Source organism: Bubalus bubalis, chromosome 22 (genome assembly GCF_019923935.1).
Source record: "Bubalus bubalis isolate 160015118507 breed Murrah chromosome 22, NDDB_SH_1, whole genome shotgun sequence".
NCBI classification, from domain to species: Eukaryota; Metazoa; Chordata; class Mammalia; order Artiodactyla; family Bovidae; genus Bubalus; species Bubalus bubalis.
Window position 1 is genome coordinate 61,482,215 of NC_059178.1, and position 17,649 is coordinate 61,499,863.

General features: G+C 40.0%; 1 protein-coding gene and 1 pseudogene across 1 annotated transcript; both read left to right on the plus strand.

Moving 5' to 3' along the window:
- Positions 1–1,031: 1,031 nt before the first annotated feature.
- Positions 1,032–4,026, plus strand: LOC102415370 (olfactory receptor-like protein OLF2). The gene is made up of 3 exons (XM_045164047.1): positions 1,032–1,088; positions 1,951–1,952; positions 3,150–4,026. Exons 1-3 carry the CDS (start codon positions 1,032–1,034, stop codon positions 4,024–4,026), a joined length of 936 nt encoding a protein of 311 aa, XP_045019982.1.
- A 3,332-nt stretch (positions 4,027–7,358) lies between these two features.
- On the plus strand, positions 7,359–8,296 carry LOC112581402 (annotated as a pseudogene).
- The last annotated feature ends 9,353 nt before the right edge of the window (positions 8,297–17,649 follow it).

The following is a 17,649-nucleotide window of genomic DNA, read 5'->3' on the forward strand; positions in this document are numbered from 1 at the left end:
TAAACACAAATAGAAGCTTATATCAAATATATGTTTGTTACTTTGTCCCATCTATTTTTAATGAACAAGCCAGGTTAAAATCTAAAGGGATGAAAATGCATTAGCTAAAGTTTTTTGTTTCTGCTTGTTTCTAGAATTTTTCTTTATCTGGTCAAGAGACATGTCCTTTGGCACCAGACTGCTCCTGCACGTAAGTAATAATGTGGCAAAGCAGTAAAATATTTCTAGAGATAATTTTACTAAAATATATCTAATGCTCAGTATCTACATTAAAAAGTAGAGCAGAGACAATAATACCATATTGTTCATTCTTTCAAAATCAGAGATAAGTTCATTCTGTCATTATTTAATACACAATAATAAGCAAACTGGGCTCCCCAGGTAGCTCAGTGGTAAGGAATCCGCCTGCAGTTCAGGAGATTGGGGTTCTATCTAATCTCTTGATTCGGGAAGATGCCCCGGAGAAGGAAATGGCAACCCATTCCTGTGTCCTTGCCTGGTAAATCCCATGGACAGAGGAGGCTGGTAGGCTTCAACATTGAGTTGAAAGAACCAGACATGTCTTAGCAATTGAACAAGCAAACGAACAAATAAACACATTATGATTCGTAAATACTCAAGAAGTGTAATCACTTGTATTCTTAGTTGGATAGGTATCTGTAAAATATAAGGTTGAAAACTCCAACCTTATCTTTAATTAAAGTGTTACTTTCATATTATGTTTGACATGCAATGAGCTTTCAGTAAAGAACTGATTGCTGAGATAAAGCAGGGAAGGTTCCAACTAATCACATACATCATAGATGACATCCAAATTTAGAGTCAGACTTTCTCAAAACTTCTATCCCACAGTTAACCTTTTAAAATCAAATACTGGGAAAATTTGTATGGGCTATTTTCTCAGAATAAAATGTACTGGAATTAATTTTATCTGATTTACAGATAATATTTTGTCTCAAAAAGAGTGAAAACATTGATCTGTCATTGTCTCAGTCATTTCTGGAGCATTTTAACAAGAAGAATAAAGAAGAATGGATGGAGAAAATTGCACTTCCTTGAAAGAATTCCTTCTCTTGGGAATTAGTTCAGTTCAGTTGCTCTGTCCTGTCCGACTCTTTGTGACCCCATGAATCGCAGCATGCTAGGCCTCCCTGTCCATCACCAACTCACGGAGTTCACTCAGACTCACGTCCATCGAGTCAGTGATGCCATCCAGCCATCTCATCCTCTGTCGTCCCCTTCTCCTCCTGCCCCCTATCCCTCCCAGCATCAGAGTCTTTTCCAATGAGTCAACTCTTTGTATGAGGTGGTGAAAGTACTGGAGTTTCAGCTTTAGCATCAGTCCTTCCAAAGAAATCCCAGGGCTGATCTCCTTCAGAATGGACTGGTTGGATCTCCTTGCAGTCCAAGGGACTCTCAAGAGTCTTCTCCAACACCACAGTTCAAAAGCATCAATTCTTCAGCGCTCAGCCTTCTTCACAGTCCAACTCTCACATCCATATGTGACCACTGGAAAAACCATAGCCTTGATTAGACGGACCTTTGTTGGCAAAGTAATGTCTCTGCTTTTGAATATGCTATCTAGGTTGGTCATAACTTTTCTTTCAAGGAGTAAGTGTCTTTTAATTTCATGGCTGCAATCACCATCTGCAGTGATTTTGGAGCCCCCAAAAATAAAGTCTGACACTGTTTCCACTGTTTCCCCATCTATTTCCCATGAAGTGATGGGACTATCACCAGATGGTCAACACCAAAATCAGATTGATTATATTCTTTGCAGCCAAAGACGGAGAAGCTCTATACAGTCAACAAAAACAAGACCAGGAGCTGACTGTGGCTCAGATCATGAACTCCTTATTGCCAAATTCAGACTGAAATTGAAGAAAGTAGGGAAAACCACTAGACCATTCAGGTATGACCTAAATCATATCCCTTATGATTATACAGTAGAAGTGAGAAATAGATTTAAGGGACTAGATCTGATAGAGTGCTTAATGAACTATGGACTGAGGTTCGTGACATTGTACAGGAGACAGGGATCAAGACCATCCCCATGGAAAAGAAATGCAAAAAAGCAAAATGGCTGTCTGGGGAGGCCTTACAAATAGCTGTGAAAAGAAGAGAAGCGAAAAGCAAAGGAGGAAAGAAAAGATATAAGCATCTGAATGCAGAGTTCCAAAGAATAGCAAGAAGAGATAAGAAAGCCTTCCTCAGTGATCAATGCAAAGAAATAGAGGAAAACAACAGAATGGGAAAGACTAGAGATCTCTTCAAGAAAATTAGAGATACCAAGGGAACATTTCATGCGAAGATGGGCTCGATAAAGGAGAGAAATGGTATGGACCTAACAAGCAGAAGATACTAAGAAGAGGTGGCAAGAATACACAGAAGAACTGTACAAAAAAGATCTTCACGACCCAGGTAATCACGATGGTGTGATCACTGACCTAGAGCCAGACATCCTGGAATGTGAAGTCAAGTGGGCCTTAGAAAGCATCACTATGAACAAAGCTAGTGGAGGTGATGGAATTCCAGTTGAACTATTCCAAATCCTGAAAGATGATGCTGTGAAAGTACTGCAGTCAATATGCCAGCAAATTGGGAAAACTCAGCAGTGGCCACAGGACTGGAAAAGGTCAGTTTTCATTCCAATCCTAAAGAAAGGCAATGCCAAAGAATGCTCAAACTACTGTACAATTGCACTCATCTCACACACTAGTAAAGTAATACTCAAAATACTTCAAGCCAGGCTTCAGCAGTACATGAACTGTGAACTTCCTGATGTTCAAGCTGGTTTTAGAAAAGGCAGAGGAACCAGAGACCAAATTGCCAACATCCGCTGGATCATGGAAAAAGCAAGAGAGTTCCAGAAAAATATCTATTTCTGCTTTATTGACTATGCCAAAGCCTTTGACTGTGTGGATCACAATAAACTGTGGAAAATTCTGAAAAAGATGGGAATATCAGACCACCTGACCTGCCTCTTGAGAAATCTGTATGCAGGTCAGGAAGCAACAGTTAGAACTGGACATGGAACAACAGACTGGTTCCAAATAGGAAAAGGAGTACGTCAAGGCTGTATATTGTCACCCTGCTTATTTAAATTATATGCAGAGTACATCATGAGAAATGCTGGGAATTAGTAGTAGCCCTGTAATCAAAGTGACTCTATTTACCACGTTTCTGGTTGTTTATCTCATTATTCTTGTTGCAAATCTCGGGTTGATCGTTTTAGTTAGAACAGACCCCCAGCTGCACACATCCATGTACTTTTTCCTCAGCCACCTCTGCTTCAGTGACCTCTGCTATTCCACAGCCATTGGACCCAGGATGCTGGCAGGCTTCCTCATCAAGAACAAATCAATCCCCTTCTATGGCTGTGCTCTGCAATTCCTGATCTTCTGTACCTTTGCAGATTCTGAGTGTCTACTGTTGGCCGTCATGGCCTACGATCGGTACATGGCTATTAGCAACCCCTTGCTTTATACAGTCAAGATGTCTGGCAAGGTGTGCTCCCTGCTGATGGCTGGGGTTTATATGGTGGGAATATTGGATGCTTCGATAAATACAATATTAACCTTCCATTTATGTTTCTGTGGGTCAAATGAAATTAACCATTTCTCCTGTGATGTCCCTCCTCTCCTCTTGCTATCTTGCTCAGATACACAGGTCAATGAATTAGTGATATTTATCATTTTTGGCTTCATTGAACTGATCACCCTCTCAGGTCTTTTTGTGTCTTACTGTTACATCATCCTAGCAGTGATAAAGATCCACTCTGCTGAGGGGAGGTTCAAGGCTTTCTCCACCTGCACCTCCCATCTAACTGCTTTGGCAATTTCCCAGGGAACTCTGCTCTTCATGTATTTCAGGCCAAGTACTTCCTACTCTCTAGACGAAGACAAAATGACCTCCTTGTTTTATACCCTTGTGATTCCCATGTTAAATCCTCTGATTTACAGCCTACAGAACAAAGATGTGAAAGAGGCTCTGATGAAATGTAAAAATAAAACACGGTTCCATTGAAAATTTGTTTGTATACATCTTCCTCCCAATGTTACACAATAATTTATGAAAATGAAAATTGGTTTGACTAATGTTGTATGCGGAGAAGGCAATGGCACCCCACTCCAGTACTCTTGCCTGGAAAATCCTATGGATGGAGGAGCCTGGTAGGCTGCAGTCCATGGAATTGCTAAGAGTCTGACACGACTCAGCGGCTTCCCTTTCACTTTTCACTTTCATGCATTGGAGAAGGAAATGACAACCCGCTCCAGTGTTCTTGCCTGGAGAATCCCAGGGACGGGGGAGCCTTGTGGGCTTCCATCTATGGGGTCACACAGAGTTGGACACGACTGAAGTGACTTAGCAGAATGTTGTATGATTCCATTTGTATTTATACTATCTTCCAATCCTAGCAATATGTGTGATTTCCGAAATGCCACAGGTTTCATTTTATATCTTAAACTTCTGTTTAATACTCCTTATTTGTGGAAAATTTTCAGACTCTTTATTTGTCAAATTTGTTTTTCTTCAGTCTTTATATGTATTTTTTTTTTAATTTTCTGAAAGTATTTTCTAAGTTGCTGTTGCACTCTATGTGGGCTTTATTTCATTGTGACTCCATCTGCTTTTCTACTAATGGATCTTGCCATATAATGGAAGTGACCAATGTCAATTAAATAATTATTAAAATTATTTCTAACAGACTGTAATTACAACATAATATAAAAAGCCTTGCTGTTGGTCAGTCACTGTGTCCAACTCTTTGCGACCCCATGAATTTAAGCATGTCAGGCTTCCCTGTACACACACATAATCCTAACATCATTTTTACTTAAAAACTAAAAGCCAAATAGTGTAGAAAACATCCAGTTATCCCTATGGAATGTAAATATGTTGAGATTTTTGCTGTTTTTACAAAATCTTTGTTTCATGAATGTGTTTAATGGAGAGTGTTTGTGTTTGTGTGTCTGTGTAAGTGTGTGAGGGGGAATGGGTATGCATTTGTTTTCTAATGTATTGAATGAAAACAAAGTGGCTACATGAGGATTGGTGAACTGGGAATTAGGAATGCTTGCAGATCAGAGGCATTCACTGTTTCTGAATAAGTATAATATTGGGCATTAAGGTAGAGGGGGGCCAAAGGCAAACTATTCTAAAGGTCTATATTCCATGTGCAATCGGCTTACTTGTATGAAATATCAGATGGTAAATTACATCATATCTGTTACTTATTCCTGAGAGACTAAGGGTTCACCACCCAGGGACCAGACACAGAGATGATTATATAATCTGGGTCAGGCAGGAGGCAATGCTGAGCCCTCCCACAGACAGAACGGCATGCAACGAACAAATCAGGAGTTCTGGGACAGGCACTGATATCTTTGCTGTTTCTTTGATTTATATTTGAGATTTCCTTATTTTTTAATGCTTTTTTGAAAGAAGGTATTTTATATAAACAAAGGAACATATGAAATAGTACACACATTTTTATTTTAGTTAGTTGTACATCTTGTTTATTTTAAATGCATATAAATAGGGAATATAAAAGGAGCAAACATGAATTATGGAAATGGTCAGATGTCTTTTACTATTTTACAAATTTATCTGTTATACTATGCATTATGTATAACATACATATTATATTTCTATAAATGCTTTAAGTTTTAAAGGAAAGTATTTTTGCTTAATTATGTTTTTCTAAGCAGATATACGAGTTACATCCTAGGGTTGAAAACCGGCACAGTGATCACTAGACCACTGTTCCAATGCGCTTCTCTATCCCTCATCTACATGCAATTCCTGGTTTTTAAATTCTCCTAGAACATAAGAGGACAAGTGGAGGAGAAGGGAATGGCAGAGGATGAGATGGTTGGATTTGGTGATGGACAGGGAAGCCTGGTGTGCTGCAGTCCATGAAGTCACAAAGAGTCAGACCCAACTGAGTGACTCAAGTGACTAACTGATGACATTATATATCACATAATTGGTTTGGGTAAAATATAACAGTGGGACATAGAATTCCATTGTCCTTCCAAAGACACGTAGTTCTTAAACCAAAGAAAGGCAGAACTGAGATACTGAAGAGAAATCTGGCTCAAATAAAATAATCAAACAGTATTAAAATTTTTAGGGAATTGGAGTGGGGCCACAGCTCAGATGTGAATGTCTCTGAGGTTACAGAAGTGTGACCATGAGAGTATTTATATTATGTGTCTTACGAAACCGTTATGGCAGAATACAAAGTGTGGAAGAGAGTAGGTTAGGGCAGAAAGGACTCACGCAGCAAACCAAGCCTTCTTCCTTGCCTCTATGACCCTTGCTACCAGCATCTCTGCAACTGGATCTCAAATGCTCTTCATCATCTCCCCAATATAACTGCAACTTCCAAGCAGAAGAATGGTCAGCACTGGCATGTTACTCTATGTGCATCTCAGCATTTAGTTCATAGAGCCCCTTCCACCCTCTTATACAAAAATCACCACCCTCTCTGTCCCAGCAGGTCCTGAATCATGAACCATCTATCCGTCCTATAATGAGGTTGGAGGGACTTGAGAGGTTAATGGGGAAGTGAGGACTTCTTATATTCAGAACTGGCTATAGTTCTGCCCTCTCCACAGGGGGAATAAGAAAGCAATATATTCATCACTTGTGCTTCTTACTTACTACTCTTCTCTAATACAGGGTATAACAACATTTCTACATCATTGAAAAGCAAAACAAACCAAAAAACCCAGCAATCTTGTCAAAAGACAAGTTATGTGAACCACCCAATTATCAGATCCTTGCTTCACTCAGAGCACATCATTTTGTTAGTATCAGACAGAAGTAGCAAAGTGTTAGTCACTCAGTTGTGCCTGACTCTGTGACCCCATGGACTGTAGAGACCACCAGGATCCTCTGTTCATGGAGTTCTCCAGGCAAGAATATTGGAGTGGATAGCCATTCCTCTCTCCAGGGTATCTTCCTGACCCAGGGATCAAACCCAGGTATCCTGTATTGCAGGCAAATTCTTTGTCATCTCAGCCATCAGGAAAGCCACAAACATGGTCATAAATACTACACAAGTTGGATTGGAAACAGTCTGATTTAGTTCGGATGAAAGGGCACTGCAAAACTATACAGTGCTTTGCAAATGTATTGCTGTCAATTTTTTTTTTTTCATTTAAACAAAATTGGAGAATATTTCTGAGTCTGTTGGCCTCATGCAGTCCTAGGAAGGTCTGTCTCTTTTCTTGATTACTTACATCTACAAAAGGACCAGGGGTTTAACTATAATGATAGTAATATGACATATTTACCCTCCATTTCCATTTCCTCTTTCACAACCAGGGATTTCCCAACAGATCTGAGTGATGACTGCTGAGAACTGCAGTGTGGCTACTAACTTCACATTTCCAGGGCTTTCAGACAGAAGGCACGTGCAGCAGGGGCTCTTCGTGCTCTTCCTGCTGGTTTATGGCGTAACTGTGGTTGCCAGTGTCGGGATGATCCTGCTGATCAAGGTGGACCCCAGACTGCACATACCCATGTATCATTTCCTGAGCAATCTTTCCTCCTGTGATGTCTGCTACTCCTTTGCTGTCTCTCCCAAGATGCTGGCTGATTTCCTATCTGAGCATAAGAGGATTCCATTTGACTTGTGTGCTATGCAGATGTATTTCTGGGGGACATTTGCAGATATGGAAAGTCTCATGTTGGCTGTCATGGCTTATGACCATTATGTAGCCATTTGCAATCCACTTCTTTATATGGTTTCCATGTCCAGAAGACTCTGTACCCAGCTAATATCTGTTGTCTACGTGGAAGGTTTGGTAGATTCAGCAATACACACCTGTTGTACATTTTGATTATCATTTTGCAGTTCTAATGTCATCAATCACTTTTTCTGTGACTTCCCGGCCTTGCTAGCCCTCTCCTCCTCAGATGCATCCATCAATGAGATAATGCTGCTCATATCCAGTAGTTGTGTTGCGGGGACCAGCATTATCACTGTCCTCCTCTCCTACAGCTACATCAAAGCAACCATCCTGAGGATGAACTCAGCCGAGGGGAGACACAAAGTTTTCTCTACGTGTGCCTCCCATTTAACCGCTGTGGCTATATTTCATGGCACGCTCCTGTCCATGCATTTCAGACCCAGCTCAAGTTACTCCATGGACACGGACAAAATAACCTCTGCCTTCTACACTTTGTCATCCCCATGTTAAACCCACTCATCTACAGCTTAAGGAATAAGGATGTGAAAGTTGCCATTAAAAAAGTAATCAGTACTAAATTGTGTTCTGAGTGATACAGTGTTTTCAACCAAAACTATATATGTAAAGATTCTGAGAGCTGAAGTTCAGGAGCTGATAGATATTTGTAGTCTCATCATTACAGTCTTCTGGATATTACCCACTAGTTACCTTTGTGCATAAATTGAGTGTTGAAAATAGTCACTGGTGATCTTAATTTGTCTCCAGACTAAGAAAGGGGAGCAATATGCTGTTTTGAAGAGAGGGTCTTTTTTATACCTCTTTCCTTGGGTAAGCCTCCTGTGAGATAGCATTCACCAAGCTATCCCTCCACCTATGTCAATTCAACTTACCATCCTATGATTCCAGTACATTTTTTAAACAATATGTTTAATAAAGTTGCTCAGCAATAAGAAAATATTAGTGAGTCAAATAGTTTTTTTTGTACACTTTTTATGTACTTGTAAGGCAATGGCACCCCACTCCAGTACTCTTGCCTGGAAAATCTCATGGATGGAGAAGCCTGGTGGGCTGCAGTCCATGGGGTCGCTGAGTCAGACACGACTGAACGACTTCACTTTCACTTTTCACTTTTATGCATTGGAGAAGGAAATGGCAACCCACTCCAGTGTTCTTGCCTGGAGAATCCCGGGGACGGTGGAGCCTGGTGGGCTGCCGTCTGTGGGGTCGCACAGAGTCGGACACGACTGAAGACTTAGCAGCAGCAGCAGCAGCACTCTGTAACTGTGTCATCATAGCATGTAAAATTGTAGAGGCGGTGAATGAATGCTTTCATATACAAAATAAATTCATAAATAAATAAGAATAAATATAAAACCATATGTTGTAATTAAAACCTCGATAGATGCAAGTTCCTTTCCTTTCTTTTTCACCCATTATCTATTTTGATATTTATATTGCTGGGCTTCAGAATGCCATTCAAAAACACTTACTGAATAAATGAAGGAGGACCCCTTGCATTATTAAGCAAAGGAGTCCTTGTAAATTTACCAAATAAACTAGCAAGAACCCCTCCCTTTATTTCACTTTATTCTAGTACATTTACTGTGCCTTCCAGATGATAAAGAACCTACCTGCCAGTGCAGGAGAAATGAGATGTGGGCTTGATCCCTTAATGGGGAAGATTCCCTGGAGGAGGGCATGGCAACCCACGCTAGTATTCTTGCCTGGAGAGTCCCATGGACAGTCAAGCCTGGTGGGCTTTAGTCCATGGGGTCGTTAAGAGTCAGGCACAACTGAAGCAACTTAGCACACGTGTGTAAAAGAAATACGTCTCTGTTTCGTGCCTCCAGACTCAGTTGAATGAGTAACAGACACAGGGATCACAGGGATTGACAGAACTTCATGAATACTCTATTCCTTATAATTCTGCCCCAATAATATCACTAAGTAACCTTAGAATCATGTGCACTAGATTGCTATTACACTTCAGAGACTGGTCATCATCCTGTGGATGTTCTATCTTGCCAATGTTGCAGAGAACAGATACGGTGCTCTTCACAGATGCACAGAAACTCATGATTAGAAGTTGGAGGATGAAGAACCTGGTCTTCTTTAAAGGTCACTGGAACAGACAACTCCACCTCTTGAGGTGTTCCTAGCATTAGACTTTTGCTGTCGTTGTTTTTAGTCACAAAGTTGTGTCTGACTCTATTGTTGCCCGCCAGGCTCCTCTGTCCATGGGATTTCCCAGGCAAAAATATTGGAGTGGGTTGCCATTTCCTCCTCCAGGGGATCTTCCCGACAGAGGGATTAAACCCGCGTCCTTTGCATTATTAGGCTGATTCTTTACCAGTGAGCCATTACCTCAGTTAATATTAAAAAAAAAAAGATAAAAAGCCCAATTGCTATGTTTTAAATGAAAGAGAAAGTTATCATCTTAAGTATTGGTATACAGGAAAATAAGAAACAAACACAAGGTAATGTTTAGAATTAATTATATTTGCATGATTGATATTGGCTCTCTGTGTATCTGCAACATGTACTGGGACTTATTCTAAACAGAATTTTAGTAGTAGTCATCAAAATATGGCTTTTCCAGTCGTCATGTACAGAGGTAAGAATTGTACCATAAAGAAGGCTGAGTCCAGAGAATAGATGTTTTTGACCTGTGGTGCTGGAGAAGACTCTTGAGAGTTCCTTGAATAGCAAGGAGATCAAACCAGTCAATCCTAAAAGAAATCAACCCTGAATATTCATTGGAAAGATTGATGCTGAAGCTGAAGCTCCAATATGTTGGTTACCTGATCCAAAGAGCCAAATGTTTGGGAAAGACCTTGAATTTGGGAACAACTGAAAGTAGGAGGAAAAGGGTACAACAGAGAATGAGATGGCTGGGTGGCATTGCAGACTCAATAGACATGAGTTTGAGAAAACTCTGGGAGATGATGAAGGACAGGGGAGCCTGGTGTGCTGCAGTCTGTGGGGCTGCAAAGAGTTAGACACGACTTAGTGAATGAACAACAAAATATGCCGTGAAACGTTGGGACCAGATGCCATGATCTTAGTGTTTTGAATGTTGAGTTGTAAGCCAGCTTTCTCACTCTCCTCTTTTACCTTCATCAAGAAGCTCTTTAGTTCCTCTTCACTTTCAGACATCAGAGTGGTATCATCTGCACATCTAAGGTTGTTGATATTTCTCCTGGCAATTTTGATTCCAGCTTGTGATACATCCAGCCCAGCATTTCTTATGGTGTATTCTGCATATAAGTTAAATAAACAGGATGACAATATACAGCCTTGTCATACCCCTTTCCCAATTTTGAACCAGTCATTTGTTCTATGTCCGGTTCTAACTGTTGCTTCCGACTCACGTGCAATTTTCTCAGGAGACAGGTAAAGTGATCTGGTATGCCCATCTGTTAAAGAAAGTAAATAAATAGTCTTGTTTAGGCTTCAGAGACAAAGCAGAGCAGGCCTGTGACCTTGCTTCTAACCTACCTGGGCACTGCCCTGACTGGGAGTGACCGCTATGAGTGCAAGACTTGCAGCCCCATAGATAAGATGGGGGAGGAATCCTGAGATAGTTAAGCCCCTGGAGGGGGCCTGGCCAACCAAGCCCCAGGCTTCGCCACATTCCAAGTTTTCCATGGCAAAGCCAACAGCATTATCTTGAAACCAGGCTTGCAGTTTGGTCCCAGATTGATGAATGTATCCGTTTGAGTCTGTCCTGGGATTATAAGTCAAAATCAGGACAGTCTTTGAAGTCTCACCCACAGAGCAGAGCGGAGGTACTGCCTGGGACCTTTTCCCAGTTGGGACTCCAGATGTCCGTGACATGGGACTTCCCAGTGCTGTTTGAGTCTGGAGGTTGGTCAAAACCCAATTTGGTGATGTATCCTCTGCTCTATTAATGTTAGTATCTTGAAAGTAAGCTAAATAATTGTCTAATAAATATCTGCATTATATATTTGTATATAACAAGTGGGTTACTTTGTTAACAAATCCTTTGAACCTGAGAAGGAAGTGAAAACTTTTGGAAAATACCATCACTTCTAAGATTTTTCCACAGATTTTTGTGATCCATAGTCAAAGGCTGTAGCACAGCCAGTGAAGCAGAAGCAGATTTTTTTTTTGAAATTCCCTTGCTTTCTCCATGACCCACCTATTTTCTTTTATAACTTCAAATAATTGATTTTTTTCTCAGTATATTTTATATATCAGTACCTCTTAATTATTGTCCAAACCCCTTCCACATTCAATGTATTTTGTTAAAAACCTATTAAAGATAGTCATGTCTATTAAAAATAAGCTTATTTGTGTTATGTAAAATTGTATTCTCTGGCCATCATTTACATTTAAGGTGCTGAGGTGCTTAGTCAGTCAGTACTGTCTGACTTTTGCTGAGCCCATGGACTATAGCCCACGAGGTTCTTCCGTCCATGTAATTCTTCAGGCAAAAATACTGGATTTCCTTCTTCAGGAGATCTTTCTAAACAGGGATTGAACCCTAGTCTCCTTCATTGCAGATGGATTCTTTACCATCTACCCACTGTATGTTTAAGGAAAAAAAGATAGACTTTAGTTTGTTCCTTTAACTTTTAATCTAATGACACTGTATTAATGCCTTTACATATGATAAGGAAACCAGGATTTTTTGCATTTGTTTCTGTTTATTTTTGTTTTAATGTAATGATTAAGATGTGAGAGAGGTGAGCATTCAATCTGGATTTTTTTTTTTAAGGTGGGGTACAGTTGCTTTACAATGTTGTGCTAGTTCTGCTGTGCATTAATCAAATCACCTATGTGTGTACATATATCCCCCCCGCCCTGCCCCTCCGCTCTGGCACCACACCCCTCTAGGTCACCACAGGGCATCACATTGAACTCCCTGTGCTGTACAGCAGGCTCCCACTCGCTATCTGTTTTACATAAGGTTGCACAATCATATAAAGCTTCATAACTCCCTCAGGGACGAGCCCTGAAAAGAGATGGCATCATTCACAGCACCAGGTCATGAGTGGCGTCTTCAGGACCCATCTTTATCCACTTCAGAGGCAGGTCATCCAGGGTTTTAGATCTCACTACACATCCCATCATCATGTCATGTTTGGAGTTCTTTGCCCTTAGGACTGGTTTTTCAGGACCCTGCATTCACTCATTGTCCCAGCTGAGCAGAGGTTACTTCACAGTGATCTACGTTGGACACACCATTCCCAAGTCAGTCCAAATGCCTGAAACAACCTTAATGATGCAATTCCCTGGTTGCACCTTGCCAAGAAGCAATTTGGCTAATAAATCCCAGAGTACTTTTCTTATGTAATTCTCTGGTCCTGCCCCAAGGGCCATGGTTGAAATGGCACATTTAGCTGCAAAGGAAACAATGTCTATCTTTTGTGATGAACTCACGCACTTAGGACATTTCCTGTTCCATGTTTAGGACAAGACACTTGATTCTCATCACCTTACGGCTACCATTCCATTCTTCCCCACCGAAAGCCAGCATTGCCCGCACCTCACCTTCACAGTGATCCGTATTGGCAAAATTCTACTTTTAATTTCTATTTTATATTGGGTTAGAGTTGATTAACAATTTTGTCTTAGTTTCAGTCATAAAGAAAAGTGATTTGTCATACAAATCAGTGTATCTATTCTTTTTCAGATTATTATCCCATATAGGTTATTGCAGAGTATTGAGTTCCCTATACTATAGAGTAAGATCTTGTTGATTATCTACTTTATACCTAGTAGTGTGTTTATGTTGATTCCAACCTTCTAACTTATCCTTTCCTCTGAAAAAACTACTGTTAAAGATAGTTTCCACTGCAATAAATGCAACTCTGATGTAATTTATAACACAGCATACATTTTCAATACCGAAGGCTTTCTTCTCTCTTGCTAGTTCACCCTCTCCCTGACTACTCAACCTCAACTTTGAGTTTAATACTTTATATTGTCCAGTCCTATTTCCTCTCTGAGTCATTTGTCAGCCTCTCATTAAGGTATCATCCCAACAATTTTAGGCTTAATTTACTGTCTCTGACTCCCATTGTACGGCCTCCTTCAGTAACTGTGTGTAATGAGATTGAAACTTAGGTCCATTCTTTTCTCACAGTTCTTTCCTTCTACTCTGCAATTGGTATCCCCACAAATAAGCATAACCAGGGATGGTGGTTAGGTCATATACAGAATGATAGGAGCCATGAGATCATACTGGTGGAAAGTTAGTTAGCAGAGTTTGTTGAATCAAAATTGTAACAGCTCTCATTGATTTGATAAGTATGTGGCTCTTTCTTCAGAGGCAGCAAATTTAACTTAGCTTGAAAACCTCTCTAGAAATAAGGTATGAACTGGAGAAGCAATTTCACCAGCATTGTGTCTGTATAAACACTCAACTTGCAGTAACTGTCACCTTCAACAAATCACTTCCTCCATGGGCCTCATTTCCACTGGTCAAAAGAGAGTTATGAATGCAATAATCACTATTGAACATTCCAGCTACCACGTGCTGTATCTATGTCAATATACCTCTATCAATAATTTCTATTTGGGATGATTTAAAAGGTATAACAGAGGGATGCGGTTCTCTCTCTCTCTCTATATATATATATACATACACATATAGCAATGGATGGAAAAAATTACATCTCCAGTCCAGTAGGTTACAGGAGGCTCAATCCCATTAATCTAGCCCAATTAACTGACCTATATAGAATTTTGACTTTAAGAGACATTTCATTAAAAAGGATATTCATATAAGTTGATTTCCACCTTTTTGTGTCATCAGGGAATCAGATATTCTACACAAAGGATGAGGATTGAAAAGGCAGACAACAACAGTGTTGTTTAAGATGTGGAAGGGCTTCCCTGGTGACTGAGATGGTAAAGAATCTGCCTGCAACAGACCTGGGTTCATTCCCTGGGTCAGGAAGATGCTCTGGAGAAGGGAATGACACCCCACTCCAGTATTCTTGCCTGGAGAATTCCATGGACAGAGGATCCTGGTGGGCTACAATCCATAGAATCGAAAAGAGTCAGACACGTCTGAGAGGCTAACACAAGATGTGGAAAACATAGATGATTCACACTGAAATGTCATAGTGGAGGTGTGAATTGACATACTTTATAGAAAACTGTATGAATATTTACTAAATCTAAATTTTATTTTTAAATTTTAAATAGATAGTTACCTATACAGTATTATGTTTAGGGACATCATTGGCATCAAGGAAGTTTGTTTAGATACAGATTTTTTATCTCACTTGTTTATCTCTAAGTCTTGCATTTTAGATTCAACCTTCAGTCTCTCCCTCCATGTCTTCATGATTCTAGAAGGTATTCTCTATTAATGCCCAAACCTCTGGGGAAGCAATTCATGTTATTCAATTGTCAGTAGCGTACTGCTATATGTTACAGATTTAGGGAGAACTAGCCCTTGTGGCCTGGATGGGCAGTCAGGTTTGTGAAGATAAGATGGGGTTCTGTCCAAACAGAGTGTAGCCTGAGGAAACATGGTATTCTTAGAGAATGAGAAGCATCTGAGAAAAATACATCTGGAAAGACATCAGGTTATGGTGACGATGTTGACTTCACTCCCTCCAAATACACACCAGAGAAATAGAGAATGGAAATAAATTCTTAATGACCACAAATACATACATGCTGAAATACTTTTAGCAATTACATAGGGTTTTTGAGATTTTTCTTGTCAATATCTGCCACAGAAGTACATTTGGTATTTTCATATTGAGGTCATCACATAAAGAAGAGAATACACTAAGGAAAAGCATTAATAATTGTAACAGAAATCTCTTTTATGAAAATTATTAGTTTAATTGAATTTTGTCTGAAGGATATTCTAGCTTTATAGACAGCAAGGGGAAATACTATAACAGTAAGCAATATGAAGACATAAACAAAAATAACTGAAAATCATTTGTTTTGTATTTATTCCAAGTTAGAGCTCAGAAGAAATATAAAACTTACTGAATTACTGGAATGCATAACCTGGTACATGCCTTGCACATCTTTTATTGTTTGCTCACATTTTGCATTTACACATCTGTGACAATTAAATTAACTGCATTAAGACTGAAGTTGTAGAGGTAATATACATGACTATAGTACATTTGGGAAGAATATTTATCACCTATAGGTGTCTAAAGAACAAGTAGCAACCTGTGCTCAGAAGTATACAGCAATGACCCACGTGTGATAAAACACTACAATAGATGGATAACGCAGAGATCACCTCCTCAAAACTGTCAGGTTGTACAATGGCAAGGGACACCACTTCCTTTACTTCCTATTCCTTCCTGAAACTGCAACGAAGTGGTCCCCAACACCACTTTCTCTTCACCCCGACATTGATTATTTTCGAGTCCGTGTAATGTAACTAAAACAGACGCCCTCCCAGTGTGACAGCGCTTCCTAGTTGCCCCTCTGCTCTCCGCCACTGCTGGATTCCTCCTTGGTTTAGAAATGGGACTTGTATGATCCATCAGTCCTCCCAGAAATCTAACAGCCATATGTCATGGTTTTGTGAGTTTTCAAGTGTCACTTTAACATAAACAAGCCATAACATCTGAGAGACTACTTAGAGTTATATTTTAAGACAAATTTGTTTCATTGTGCTGTATTCAGGAATCTATTTTTGAGGTATTTCTATGGAAGTAAAGAAACAATGTCTACAGAGTTGCAGAATATTATTCCCTCTGGGCTTCAATTTCTGTTTCATATTATGAAGCTATTAGGTCAGGATATATGTGATAGTATGTCAAATCTATAACATGCAGTGAAAATTAGGTAATATAAAGTGAGTACAGGTGAAAAAGCAAAAATTGCAAGTTTTAAGTCATTTTAATACTCTTTGCTCCTGAACATCATTTATAGAATTTACTTATTTATTTTTGTGATTTGAATTCTATTTATTTATTTATTGGCCTGCCATGTGGTATGTGGGATCTTAACCCACGCCAAGGGCACCAACTGGAACCCTCACCCTCTGTGGTGGAAGTGCAGAGTCTTAACCACTGGACCCCCAGGGAAGTTCCCACATAGAATTTATTTTAAGAAATATCTGACTTTGATAAACTCTGTTGTTGTTGTTCAGTTGCTAAGTCATGTCCAACTCTTTGCAACCCCATGGACTGCAGCATGCCAGGCTTCCCTGTCCTTCACCATTTCCTGGGGTTTGCTCAAACTCATGTCCATTGAATTGGTGATGCCACCCAGTCATCTCATCCTCTGTCATCCCCTTCTCCTCCTGCCTTCAATCTTTCCCAGAACCAGGGTCATTTCCAATGAGTCATCTCTTCCATCAGGTGGCCAAAGTATTGGAGCTTCAGCCTCAGCATTAGTCCTTCCAATAAATATTTAGGACTGATTTCCTTTAGGATGGACTGGTTGATTTCCTTGTTGTCCAAAGGACTCTCAAGAGTCTTCTCCAACACCACAGTTCAAAAGCATCAATTATTTGATGCTCAGCTTTCTTTAAGGTCCAACTCTCACATCCATACGTAACTATTGGAAAAACGATAGCTTTGTCTATACTGACCTTTGTCAGCAAAGTGATGTCTCTGCTTTTTAATATTCTTCCAGAATGGCTGTGATCCCAAAGTCTACAAGCAATAAATGCTGGAGAGTGTGTGGAGAAAAGGGAACCCTCTTGCACTGTTGGTGGGAATGCAAACTAGTACAGCCACTATGGAGAACAGTGTGGAGATTCCTTAAAAAACTGGAAATAGAACTGCCTTATGACCCAGCAATCCCACTGCTGGACATACACACTGAGGAAACCAGAATTGAAAGAGACACGTGTACCCCAATGTTCATCGCAGCACTGTTTATAATAGCCAGGACATGGAAGCAACCTAGATGTTCATCAGCAGATGAATGGATAAGAAATCAGTGGTACCTCAAAACAGGGGACACATACAGACTGAAAGTG